The 12,924-nt window shown below is 36.2% G+C and overlaps 1 protein-coding gene across 2 annotated transcripts in view; it reads left to right on the top strand.

The window, feature by feature from the left end:
* The window catches only part of RAD23B (RAD23 homolog B, nucleotide excision repair protein), a 45,411-nt gene that overhangs the window by 16,698 nt on the left and 15,789 nt on the right, over positions 1 to 12,924 (top strand). For both annotated transcript variants that reach the window (XM_064291636.1, XM_064291635.1), the window contains exons 2-5: positions 2,214 to 2,295; positions 3,784 to 3,863; positions 9,728 to 9,996; positions 12,449 to 12,504. In XM_064291636.1, the coding sequence (XP_064147706.1) occupies positions 2,214 to 2,295; positions 3,784 to 3,863; positions 9,728 to 9,996; positions 12,449 to 12,504 (487 nt within the window). The remainder of the gene's footprint in view (positions 1 to 2,213; positions 2,296 to 3,783; positions 3,864 to 9,727; positions 9,997 to 12,448; positions 12,505 to 12,924) is intronic.

The raw sequence follows: 12,924 nt of genomic DNA, 5'->3' as shown, positions 1-12,924 counted from the left end.
ATTTCCCACTCTTATCATAAAGTGTTAAGTGAATGTTAGGCATGAGGTACTTGACTTCTGTTGTTGTCGGTGTTAGCTGCCCTTGAGTTGCTTCCAACTCACTGTGACCCATGTGTCAGAGTAGAGCTGTGATCTGTGGGGTTTTCAAGGCTGTGACCTTTCAGAAGCAGGGCCTCTGGGTGGGTTCCAACTGTCAGCCTTTTGCTTGTGGTCAAGGGCTTAACCATTTGCTCCACCCAGGGACTCCTAAGTGTTAAGTGAATGTATAGGTAAGATCAGAAGTACCAGCATAAATGCTCTTTAAGGCAGGAGTGAACCACACCTAGCATACATAGAGTTAACTATCTAGTAATACAAAAGCAGTAACACTAAATTTAATGAAGTTGTAGAAGTCATATCCTGAGCATACTAATAGTTTTGACATTAGATTTTCTGAATGCATTTTTAAAAAGTTGTTATTGGTGTTTTATCTTTGAAATTTGAACAACAGAAAATAATGGATTGAGATTCTTGTGATATATTTCTAATTTGGAAACCCTGGTGGCATAGTGGTTTAAGAGGTACAGGTGCGAACTGAAAGATCAGCGGTTCGAATTCACCAGCCACTCCTTAGAAACCCTATGGGGCAGTTCTACTCTGTCCTATAGGGTCGCTGTGTGTTGGAATCAACTCAACGGGCAGTGGGTTTTTTTTTTTTTTTTCTCCATTTCTAATTTAGGGAGTATCAGAATATCAGTGTTGCTGCTGACTCATTTCGGGAAGCTCAGAATAGCAAGGTGATTTATATGATGTTTACAAAATACTCATTAAGAGCACTGTGATTTAGAACAGATGATTTAACCCCCCCTCTCTTTTCTCATTTATAAAATTGAGTGGATGGTATTCCCGTTTACCCCAGAGTTTCAAGGATTATGTAAGATTATGTATGTTAATGTACTTTAAGCTATGTAAACACTATTACCTTTGTTTTGTTTTGTTTTTTGGAAGTACACATCACTTTTGAATTGTACAATAAAAAACTCTTTCTTTGTATCTCTTTCTGTCAGATAATTTTTCCGTAAAGCTCAGAGCTATCAACTTAGACTGTTTTCAGAATTATTTTGGGTAATCGAAGGAAGTGGAAGTCTTTTCCTCTGGACTCTTGTGGCCATAAAGTAATCAAACTAGTTTGATTAAGCTACATGGGAAACAAGTCTCTGCCTTTTTATCCTCCTGCGTCACCCTACTTTTTTGATCAGTTGGCTTAAAAAATTGATTAGACTCATGGTTTTCTAAATACTTCATAACGAGCCTATCATCATATGATGTTAGGAATCAAAGAGGCCATAAAGGACGTCTGCTTCAATCCATCTTATTTTTACAGAAGAGACTGATGCCAAGAGAATCCAAGCTACATTCTTAAGGTCTTTTAAGTGGTACATTGGTTCTCAGCCTTGGCTGAACTTTGGAACCACCTGTAAAGTTTTTAAAGGTACCCTGGTGGTACAGTGGTTATGCACGCTCCGCTGCTAACTGAAAGATTGGCAGTTGGAACCTACCAGTTACCACTCATCTGGAAAAATACATGGCAGTCTGCTTCCATAAAGATTCTGGCCTAGGAAAGCCTGTGGGGCAATTCTACTTTGTCGTATGGGGTTGCCATGAGTTGGAATTGACTAGATGGCAACAGGTTTGTTCGTTTTTCGTTTGGTAAAGCTTTTTAAAAATAGTGATGTTCTGGCCTTGCCCTAATAGATTCTGTTTTAATTGGTCTTCATGAAGCCCGCCTCCCCTAGGTGATTATAAGGAAACATTACGACACTTAGAGTGAGTCATTTGCTTTTTAATATTTACATTTAGCTTCTAACATTGAAGTAGTCTTATTATTACTTTCTTACTCTGTGAGAAATAAACTCATAAACTTGATAGTGAGACTCAAAACTTTTTTATGTTGAAACCTTTGTTTTAAATAAATTTATTAAGTGAACAGTTCACTTTTTTTTTTTAACGATGTATATGTAACAGATAGGGTAAAACAAAATTTACACCTGTCACACCTAATAATATGGATGAGCAGTGAGTCTTTTTGTATATATTGGGAGACATGATCTTTGAGTTTTGAGAAACATTAATAATTAAAATGTAGAAAAATATTTTATCTTGCATCATTTTTTCAGGTCCTGGTTTGTCATTTTTTTGCTTAGACTTTTTGAAGAAATGTATTTCTCTTACAGGTGAAAGCACTGAAGGAGAAGATTGAATCTGAAAAGGGGAAAGATGCCTTTCCGGTAGCAGGCCAGAAATTAATTTATGCGGGTATGAATTAAATATTGAAGTTAACATGCTGTTTTCTTGCTTACCATGCCATTGTTTTCATTTTAGAAATGGTTACCTTGAGATTTCTAGTGTGTACAAATTGATTGTGTCAGAAACATTATTGTATAGATACATACAGTGAAAGAGCAGTCATTTGAATATGATCTTAATAGTCAGTCTTCTCTTTATTCACATTTATCATATAGATTTTTCCTTTCAGCAGTCTTAGTTTTGTTTGGTCTTATAGTCATCACATAACCGGATTTTGTGTTTTTATTTGATCTGAGCATCTGTCTTAACTACCAAAATTGAAGAATATGGAAAGTCTTGTATGTCAGAAAACACTGTAAATAAATGATGGGAGGAAAGGTAATCAGATTATATAAAGAGCTTTTAGAAATCAATAAGAAGAAGATGACTCAGTTAAAAAGCAACAAAGGCTATTAACTGGAAATTGCAAATTTAACTAGCCTCACTAGTAACCAGGAAAATGTATCTTGAAAATAGACTTGATACTCAAATTTTGTGGGGAAAATTTTCTTTGTTCTTCAAAGAAAATACTAAACACGACTCATTGGCGCTGTCAATAATTTGGGTCTTTGATTTCCCATGAATTGTCTTTTCTTGGATAGAGATTTTGTAGTATTTTCTTAACTGAATTGGTTTAGAGGACTGAGCCAGTTTCCTCTAAACACTGGCGTGGTAATTCAACCCCACCGTTTTTATAGGTCAGGAATCAGAAATTTTAAAGAGACAGGTAGATGGCACCCATTGCCGTCGCGTCAATTCTGACTCGTAGCGACAGAGTAGAACTGCCTCATAGAGCTTCCAAGGAGTGCCTGGTGGATTCAGACAGCCAACCTTTTGGTTAGCAGCGGTAGCTCTTAACCACTGTGCTACTAGGGTTTCCAGGTAGATGGTAGCAGGCATAAAACTAGAATTCCCAAGTCTTAGTCCTAGCCTATTTTTTCATTCCTATACAGAGTACAGATTCTTTGTTCCTCTGTCTTAATGCTTGCAGCACTTGGTTTCAATAACTTTAAAAAATGGAAAGCTATGTTCAAGGAAGAAAACCAGAAAGAATCCTGACCTAACATTTGACCTTCAGCATGACCAAGGTCTTGTGCACTCCTTTGTGCCTTCCTCAGTTCTATACTAATTTTACTTTCCTTGGGTACTGAGTCCTTTTCTGAAGTACTTTTTACTGTGAATATCTCACCTTCATACTTTTAAGAAATTGTTTTGAGTATCTATATGCATATATATGTTTGCCATCTTTTAGTCAAATACTTATGTCTTTTTAACCAACCATATTTCCATTTCATGTTTTTCTTTATCTTCATCTATTGGTTCAGATTTTTCTTTGGGGAAAGAATTGATAGAATCACAGTGATGATTGATTAATAGAAAATTGTTTTAACTTCAGTTATGTTTATGTGTAAGACAAAAATTACGATGCCTTAAATAATACCTTTCTCAATATATTAGGCAAAATCCTCAATGATGATACTGCTCTCAAAGAATATAAAATTGATGAGAAGAACTTTGTGGTGGTTATGGTGACAAAAGTAAGTTCCATCCTCATTCTCTACATATTTATGTATGCATGTGAGTCTTTAGTTAGAAAACAAAGATCTCAAATCCAACCTTTATACCTTTAAGTGAACACAGTTTATACACATGCATAGAGATACGCACTTACCTGCAATTAATGCCTTTAAGAATTTTCCTTGAGTCAACCGTACAATTAATAATTTTGTATATTTGTAGTTTTAATGTAACTTTTAAGTAGATTAAAACTGATTGAGTAAAATCTCATGTTAAGAATTGGTAGATTTTGAGTAGTAAAATCACTAATTATATAATTATTAGTCAATGGTGATGGTTAGAAATTGAATAAATGTTTTTTATTTTATAGTTTTTAGTAAGGGTTCTTTAAAGGATTTTCCTAAATTATGTACTAGATCCAACAGACTCCTCAGTGCAGAAAAGTCATATAGCCTCAGAATTTTCAGTGGTATTTCTTCGTGGATGCGATAGATTTTTAGCAACTACAAAAAGGAAAAGGCAGCTAAAGAAATGTCAGAATGATTACTCTGAGTATGTTTTAAATATGAGGAGCTTCTTTGTAATTTATTCAGTTAAATATATTTGGGACAGTACATACAAGTGAAAAATTTACTCTAAAGCAGAGAATGAATGAGTTCTCTTAAGAGGCATTGTTTTAAAGATACTTATTCATGCAGTCTGACTCTGTGGCAGCTAACAACAACAGCAACCATCTCGCGGAGACTTAGGACAAATGGAGGAGTAGTGCTGTTCATGATTACAATCTTTAGGACTGAATTGTCAGTCTCAGAATAATGTTACATGTAACACTGGATAACTGAAACCAGTTCATCAAAGGCTTAAGGTAGAATGTTTTGTTTTTCTAAGTCACAGAGTGTTTGGTAATAAGTAATAGAAAGTTGAGTTGATCAAATTTTAATCAGTGCATACAGTGGTACTCAGAAGCAAAAAGTCACTGAACAGTTTACATATATCAGACTTGAATTTTTTTTTAATCAATTAAGAGTTATATTGATTTTGCTATATTTAAGCACTTACTCATTAAATGTTGAACTTTAAGTATAGAGGAACAGAATCAGGTGAAGAAGTCTTTTCCCATCTGTTTTTATGATACATAGCACATAATGGAAAATGCGACAGTCGTACATTTGGGTATGTTTCATTGTTGACCTTATTTTCTTTAGTATTGCAATAATTGACTATTGAGAACATAGTTAAGAATTAAAGAGAATAGGTCTCAGAATAGATTCTTAAATTTGAGGACTAGATACTCAGGACCCATTTATTCATATTTTACTTAGGATCCTAATGATATTCATGGCTGTTTTATTTTGAAGATAATAGTCATTAGGTGGGGTCGAGTCAGTGCAAGCTGATGGCGGCACTGTGTAAAAAGAATGAAACCGTGCTTGATCCTGTGCCATCCTCACAGTCCTTGCTATGTTTGAGCCTATTGTTGCGGCAACTGTGTCAATCCATCTTGTTGAGGTTCTTCCTCTTTTTGCTGACCCTCACTGTACTCAGTATGATGTCCTTTTCCAGGAACTGGTTCTAAAACAGATTTGTTTGTTCTTCTGGCAGTCAATGATATATTCAATATTCTTTGCCACACCATAATTAAGAGTCATCAGTTCTTCGGTCTTCCTTATTCATTGTCCAACTTTCACATGCGTATAAGGTGATAGAAAATACCATGGCTTGGGTTAGGTGCATCTTAGTCCTCAAAGTGACATCTTTGCTTATTTAACACTTTAAAGAGGTCATTAGCAACAGATTTTGCCCAGTGCAATATGTCCTTTGATTTCTTAACTGCTGCTTCCATGGGCCTTGATTGTGGATCCAAGTTAATGAGTCTTCTGCCAATCCCGATGCTGCGTTCTTCGTATAGTCTAGCTTCTTGAATTACTTGCTCAGCATATGGATTGAATAAGTATAGTGAAAGAATACAACCCCGATGCACACCTTTCCTGATTTTAAACTATGTAGTATCCCCTTGTTCTGTCTGAATGACTGCCTTTTGGTCTGGGTACAGGTTCTGCACGAGCGCAATTAAGTGTCCTGAATTTCCCATTCTTCGCTATGTTGTCCATAATTTGTTATGATCCACACAGTTGAATGCCTTTGCATAGTCAGTAAAACACGGGGTAAACATCTTTCTGGTATTCTCTGCTCTCAGCCAAGATACAGCTGACATCAGCAGTGATATCCCTCGCTTTATGTCCTCTTCTGAATCCAGCCTGAATTTCTGGCAGTTCCCTGTTGATGTATTGTTGCAACCATTTTTTAATTATCTTCAGCAAAATTTTACTTACGTATGATGTTAATGATATTGTTTGATAATTTTTGCATTTTGTTGGATCATGTTTTTTTGGAGTGGGCACAAATATGAATCTCTTCAGTTAGTTGGCCGGGTAGCTGTCTTCCAAATTTCTTGGCGTAATCAAGTGAGCACTTCCGGAGTTGCAGCCGTTTGCTGAAATATCTTAACTGGTATTCTGTCAATTCCTGGAGCCTTGTTTTTTACCAGTGCCTTCAGCACAGCTTGAATCTCTTAATTCTGCGGGTTTTTCAAATCAGATGCTACCCCATGAAATGGCTGAACATCGACCAATTCTTTTTGTTACAGTAACTCCTTGTATTCCTCCCATCTTCTTTTGTTGCTTCCTTCATCACTGAATATTTTGCCCATAGAATTCCTCAATATTGCAGCTCGAGGCTTGAGTTTTTTCTTCAGTTCTTTCAGCTGGAGAAATGCTGAGTGTGTTCTTCCATTTTGGTTTTCTTTCTCCAGGTCTTTGCACATTTCATTATAATATACTTTGTCTTCTGGAACCCCCCTTTGAAATCTTCTGCCCAGCTCTTTTACTTCATCATTTTTTCCTTTCACTTTAACCAGTCTCCATGCAAGAGCAAGTTTCAGAGCCTCTTCTGAAATCCATTTTGGTCTTTTTTTTTTTTTTCCTTGTATTTTTAAAGACCTTTTACTTTCTTCACACATGATGTGTTTGATGTCATCCCAGAATTTATCTGATCTTCGGTCATTAGTGTTCACTGTATCAAATCTATTCTTGAGATGGCCTCTAAATTCAGATGGGATATAATCAGGATCGTACTTTGTCTCTCATGGACTTGTTTTAATTTTCTTCAGCTTCAGCTTGAACTTGCGTGTGAGCAGTTGATGGTCTGTTCCACAGTCGGCCAACAGCCTTGTTCTGACTGCTGATATTGAGCTCCTCTATCATCTCTTTCAACAAATGTATTCTGTTTGATTCCTGTGTATTCCATCTGGTGAGGTCCACATGTATTAAAAAAAAAAAATAGTCACCGTTTATATTGTCAGTAAAAGGTACGTCCAATGAATAATAGGTCATTGGTCTTGCAAAATTCTATCATGCACTCTGCCGTGTTGTTTCTATCACCAAGGCCATATTTCCCAGCTACTAATCTTTTTTCTGACTTTCACATTCCAGTCACCAGTAATTATCTGTGCATTTTGATTGCATGTTTGATCCATTTCAGACTGGAGAAGTTGGTAAAAATCTTCAATTTCTTCATCTTTGGTATTAGTGGTTGGAGTATAAATAGAGTTGGAGAGCAATAGTAGTATTAACTGAGTCTTCCTTGTTAGGCATATGGATATTATCCTGTCACTGACAGCATTGTACTTCAGGATAGATCTTAAAATGTTCTTTTTGACAATGAATGTGACTCTGTTCCTCTTCAATTTGTCATTCCCAGCATAGTAGACCATATGATTGTCAGGTTCAAAATGGCCAGTACCAGTCCATTTCAGCTCGCTGATAGAAGCGTTCCATTTCATTATTGACAACTTCCAATTTTTCTGGATTCTTACTTCATACATTCTGTGTTCTGAGTATTAATGGATGTTTGCAGCTGTTTCTTCTCATTTTGAGTTGTGCCACACCAGCAAATGAAGGTCTTGAAAGCTTTACTCCATCCACATTGTTAATGTCGACTCTTACTTTGAAGAGGCAGCTCTTCTGCAGTCATATTTTGAGTGCCTTTCAACCTGAGTAGCACATCTTCCAACACTGTATCAGACAGTGTTCCACTACTAATCTTAAGGTTTCCACTGACCAATTTTATTAGAAGTCTATTGCCAGGCCCTTCTTCCTAGTCTGTCTTAGTCTGGAAACTCTGCTGAAACGTGTCTACCCTGGGTGACCCTGCTCTTATTTGAAATACCAGTGACACAGCTTTAGCATTCATTGTCAAAGAGAATATTTCAAGATCTATCCTGAAGTACACCACTGTCAGTGATAGGGTAATATCTATACACCTACAAGGAAGACCAGTACACCTACATGCAAAGACAACAAGCCACCACAGTGCAACAAGTTGATAGATGAGTAGTGGAAGATAAAGTAGAGACCAGTAATTAGAAGGGGAAGGGACCTGCTACAATTAAGCACTATGGAAGCAAGGAGAAATGACCTTACTGCAAAGAAGAGCCAGGAGAAACTTAATATCAAAACCAAGCAGAAAAACTTCAAAAAGCTGAGTGGCTGGTATCATTTAGCCCATTGTGACATCAGAGACCTTGAGGCCATGGAATGTTACAATGTAATATTGATCAGAAGTAATTAACGAAATATTAAATGGATATATTGCATTTAAAAATATTTTATTAGATGGGTTATGATAAAGTTTGGGTGTTTAAAAATCTAAATCTTCACATGTATGAATCTCCAGTTGACAATGACACATCATCTGAGGATTACAGCTCACTGGACTTGAACAATATTAATAATCTGCAGAACATTATATTGGCAGTTAAGAAGGATACAGAGCTGGATACAAGAGCCTTAGAATAGAGAAACCAACTCAAACCCACTTTTTTGGAGTTGATTCCAGCTCATAGTGACCCTATAGGGCAAGGCATAACTGTCCCATAGGGTTTCCAAGGCTGTAAGTCTTTGTGGAAACAGACTGCCACGTCTTTCTTCTGCGGAGCAGCTGGTGGGTTAGAACCACCGACCTTTTGGTGGACAGCCAAGGGCTTTAACCACTGTGCCACAAGGCAGTTCCCTTAGAGTTGGGAAAGGAAGGACTAAATGCCACTAGTATTTTTAAAAGCCCCTTCTGCCCTCTTCACCCCCCAGCACTCCCCACCTTCTTTTCCCAGTGCACTCTCGACTAACTTATATTGAACGAGACACCAGGCAGCTTGTCGCTTTTAGTTTTTGTTTTTTTAATACTTGAGGCAAATCGTGTTGAATTTTAATCCCATCTTTCATCAAACAGTCACCTTTCTTTAGAAAGATTAGAAGCTGAATAGTTAGTGTTAGGAATCCATCTTAGGAGTAGAATAAAACTCATATGATTTTATACATATGTAATTGCTTTTTGCTCTGTGGGAACCTTTATGACTCTGCTGTTCTAGTTCAGAAAGTGCTGAGCATGTGGTTAGAACTTTATTTGGCCTACATATATATATATCTCTGTCCTATCTCAAAATGTTATGTTCACCTCTTGTACTGTTGGCTTGTAGTCAGTATTGGAATTCTTCTCCCCCTTTTGGTACAGCAGAATATTTGGCATGTTCCTTAATTCAGTTTATAGTACATTTCAAGGAAATTATTTTGGTAATACTTTTAAGTGACAATAGATATTTTAAATTTATAGCCAAGGAACTTAAATTATAAATAAAAAATTATTTGGAAAAATTGTGGTTCTTTTCTTTGCATATGCATTTTGTGTATTTACATATGTTCTCATTTGAACGCATTTTAAGTTACAACTTTGTATTAGTGTTTTGTTTGTAGCATCCTATAACTGTCTAGTCTGAGGGAATAATTGAGTACTTTATCATAATTCATTATTTGCTTTTTAATGTGTTTAGCCCAAAGCAGTGACAACACCAGCACCAGCTACACCTCAGCAATCAAATCCTGCCACCACTGCTGCAGTTAGTTCCTCTACAGCAGCAGCTGTGGCACAGGCCCCAGCACCTGCCCCTGCTTTGGCTCCCACTTCCACACCTACATCCATCACTCCAGCATCAACAACAGCATCTTCTGAACCTGCACCTGCTAGTGCAACTCAACAAGAGAAACCCACAGAAAAACCAACAGAAACACCAGTGGCTGCTAGTCCAACCTCAACGGACAGGTAAGAACTGGATTTTAGAAAATTGTATCTCAAAACATCTTTGTAACAAGAACTTCATGCATGTATTTATTTTGATTATTGTTTTGATCAAACTGACTTTCTACTATGTTAAGCTTTTTTTCAGTTTTGTGCTCTCAAACGTTTGCCTGTGTTTATAGGTATAAATTTCCATAATCCAGATTTCTGTACGTCTTGATTGGTTTTTTGGGGGGTGGTGTCATAGTCCTTATCTGTGTAGAAAAGTTAGGAAATGCAAATGATCAAAAAGAACAAGAATTCTAAAATAACTTGATGTTTATCCCAGTCATTATTTATATTTGATCTTTATAATTATTTTTGACCATTGTCATACATATCATAAACATCCTTCCATGTCAGTAAATATTTCTAGTTGCCACGTAGTTTTCCATTGTGTTTGGTTCTTAAATTTGTTAGTTCTGTAACTTCAGCCAAGTAATTGACTTTTTGGGGTTTTTTCACTCATCTGTAAAGTGTGGATAACAATAAAACCTATCTCATAGAGCTGTTTTAAAGGTTTAATGAAATAATAAGTGTAAAGATGTAAAGTAGCACATGGCACACAGTAAGTGCTAAGTATTAGCTATTGTTAATGTTTCACATAATAGCTTTTGTTAGACATGTGGGTTGTTTTCATTTTTCGCTGTTAACAGGTATCTGTTTGAGAAGCCCTAGTATCCAGTATTACGGGCTGTTAAAATATGTGAAGCTTAAGTATACTAAATGAACGTGGTTTCAAGGCTTTCATGTTATTGAGTTTAAAAAGCAAGCTGCAATACCTTTACTCTTAACAGTAAAGTTTAAAAGGAATTTTTAAAACCAACGTATGAAATAGTGCAGATTGTTCTCTAGGAAAAAAGTAATGGGGGGGGTGCTAGTCTACTGGATGCTAAAATGTATTATACACTATAATGAATGAAACAATTTAGAATTGCACATATTACAAAGAGTACTCAGTGAAATAGTAGTTTAGAAATAGACCCAAATAGGTACAAGACCTTAATGTAAGATAAAGATGTCATTTCAGACCACCGGCTGAAAAATGGTGGCGGTATAAATGCCTAACCATCTTCTGAGGGGAAAGAGATGGATCTCTCGTACCTCGTGCTCAGAAAAGTAAATTCTAGATGGACAAAGATTTAATGTGAAAATTAAGCTGCAAGTAATGGGAAAACATGGGAGAAAATAAGAAAATCTTAGTTTGGTGAACTTCTTCCTAAGCAAGATAGCCAAAAAAGTTATAGAGATTAATATATTTGACTTCAGAAAGCATTTAAAAGCTGGGAACCACACTGAAGATTTCCTCAGTAAGAGCTTGATTTTGTGCATTAGGTGGAATACTGGGCGTCTGTGGAAACACATGAAGTAGGTCTGATTGTGCTTACAAATAATAATTGTTAGTTATAAGTTGCTATTCTTTTAAATACAAGCTGGTAGTAGTGGTTGTCTCTAGATAAGGGGATCTTGGTCAGGAGAGTGACTTAGTTTTTCTGTATATTGTTCTTTTGAAATTCTGCCTTCTTTGTGTGTTAACTTTACTATCTAGTTAACAAAGCAACTTAAAAATTATACCAGGATTATTTTGATTGTAATAATCATTGGATTCTTACTACTCCAGGCAGTTTGCTAATAAGCACTTGACAAGCCGTAAGCCTACCTACAGTGGTATGGGCTATATGGATACTATCATTGACCTCATTGTATTGATGAAGGAAACTGAGGCTTAGAAAGTTTTGGTAATTTATGAATTCAAACTTGTGTTCCTTTGCTCTTGATCTGCTACAGTGCTTTCTCAGTACTGAAGTCAAATATGTTTATGTTTTTAAAATTGGGGCAGAAGGGCTCGTGTGTATGTTTTAGTTTAAACTGCTAACTACTACTTTTACCACTTTTGTAAATGTCAATTTATTTTTCTTAGGCCTGCTCTTCATGGCGTTTCATTATCTTGTCTACTTTTTTCCAAGCCTCATGTTTTGAAATTCCCCAACAGAAATTTAGTCCTTTTATACAGTCTACCTTAGGTTAGAACTTGAATTTATCCTACCTCTGTACTTTTCCTTATGCTGTGTTCCTTTGACTTGAATGTCTTCCTCTTTTAATTTCCTTGTTCAAAACTTATCAACAAGACTGAACTAAAATTCCACTATATAAAGACTTCTAGTCTTTTCCAGCCTACTTTGATTTAATTAAAATAAATTCTATTAAGGGCGATAGCAAAAAATTGGAAATAGGTAGTGGTGATGGATGTACAGCATGATGAATGTAATGTCACTGAATTGTAAATGTAAAGAATTTTGAAGTAGCAAATATTTTGTTATATTTATTTTTACTGCAATTTAAAAAAATCAAAGAATCTCTTCATAAATTGGACAGTTACGAAACTTTAATGTAAATTCTACATTTTGAAGTGTGATTTTCTAAAAACCTTTTACAGTACATCAGGAGATTCTTCTCGGTCAAACCTTTTCGAAGATGCAACAAGTGCGCTTGGTGAGTATGCGCTCTACCTCGTTGTTACCTTGTAAGAGTGAGGTAAGAGGTTTAAGTTTCATTTGTGTGATCATGAAAATGTATTTTCATAGTTTATTATAATTGAGCTACAAAATGATTGATTTCAATAATAATTATGAATCGGTATATGCCCCTAGGTGGTGTAAACGATTTGTGCTCAGCTGCTAACCCAAAGGTTGGTAGTTCGAACCCACCCAGCAGTGCTGCAAAAGAAAGGCCTGGCTATCTGCCCCCATAAAGATTGCCATCAAGAAAACCCGATGGAGCACTTCTACTCTGTAGCACATGGGGTTGCCATGAGTCAGAATCAACTCTGTGGCAATGGGTTAACATGTTACTAAATAACCCAACCCAGTGCCGTCGAGTTGATTCCGACTCATAGCAACCCTATATTATTAA

Source organism: Loxodonta africana, chromosome 9, assembly GCF_030014295.1.
Source record: "Loxodonta africana isolate mLoxAfr1 chromosome 9, mLoxAfr1.hap2, whole genome shotgun sequence".
NCBI classification, from domain to species: Eukaryota; Metazoa; Chordata; class Mammalia; order Proboscidea; family Elephantidae; genus Loxodonta; species Loxodonta africana.
The sequence above is the reverse complement of the archived record's forward strand: the minus strand, read 5'-3'. Positions and strand labels throughout refer to the sequence as shown.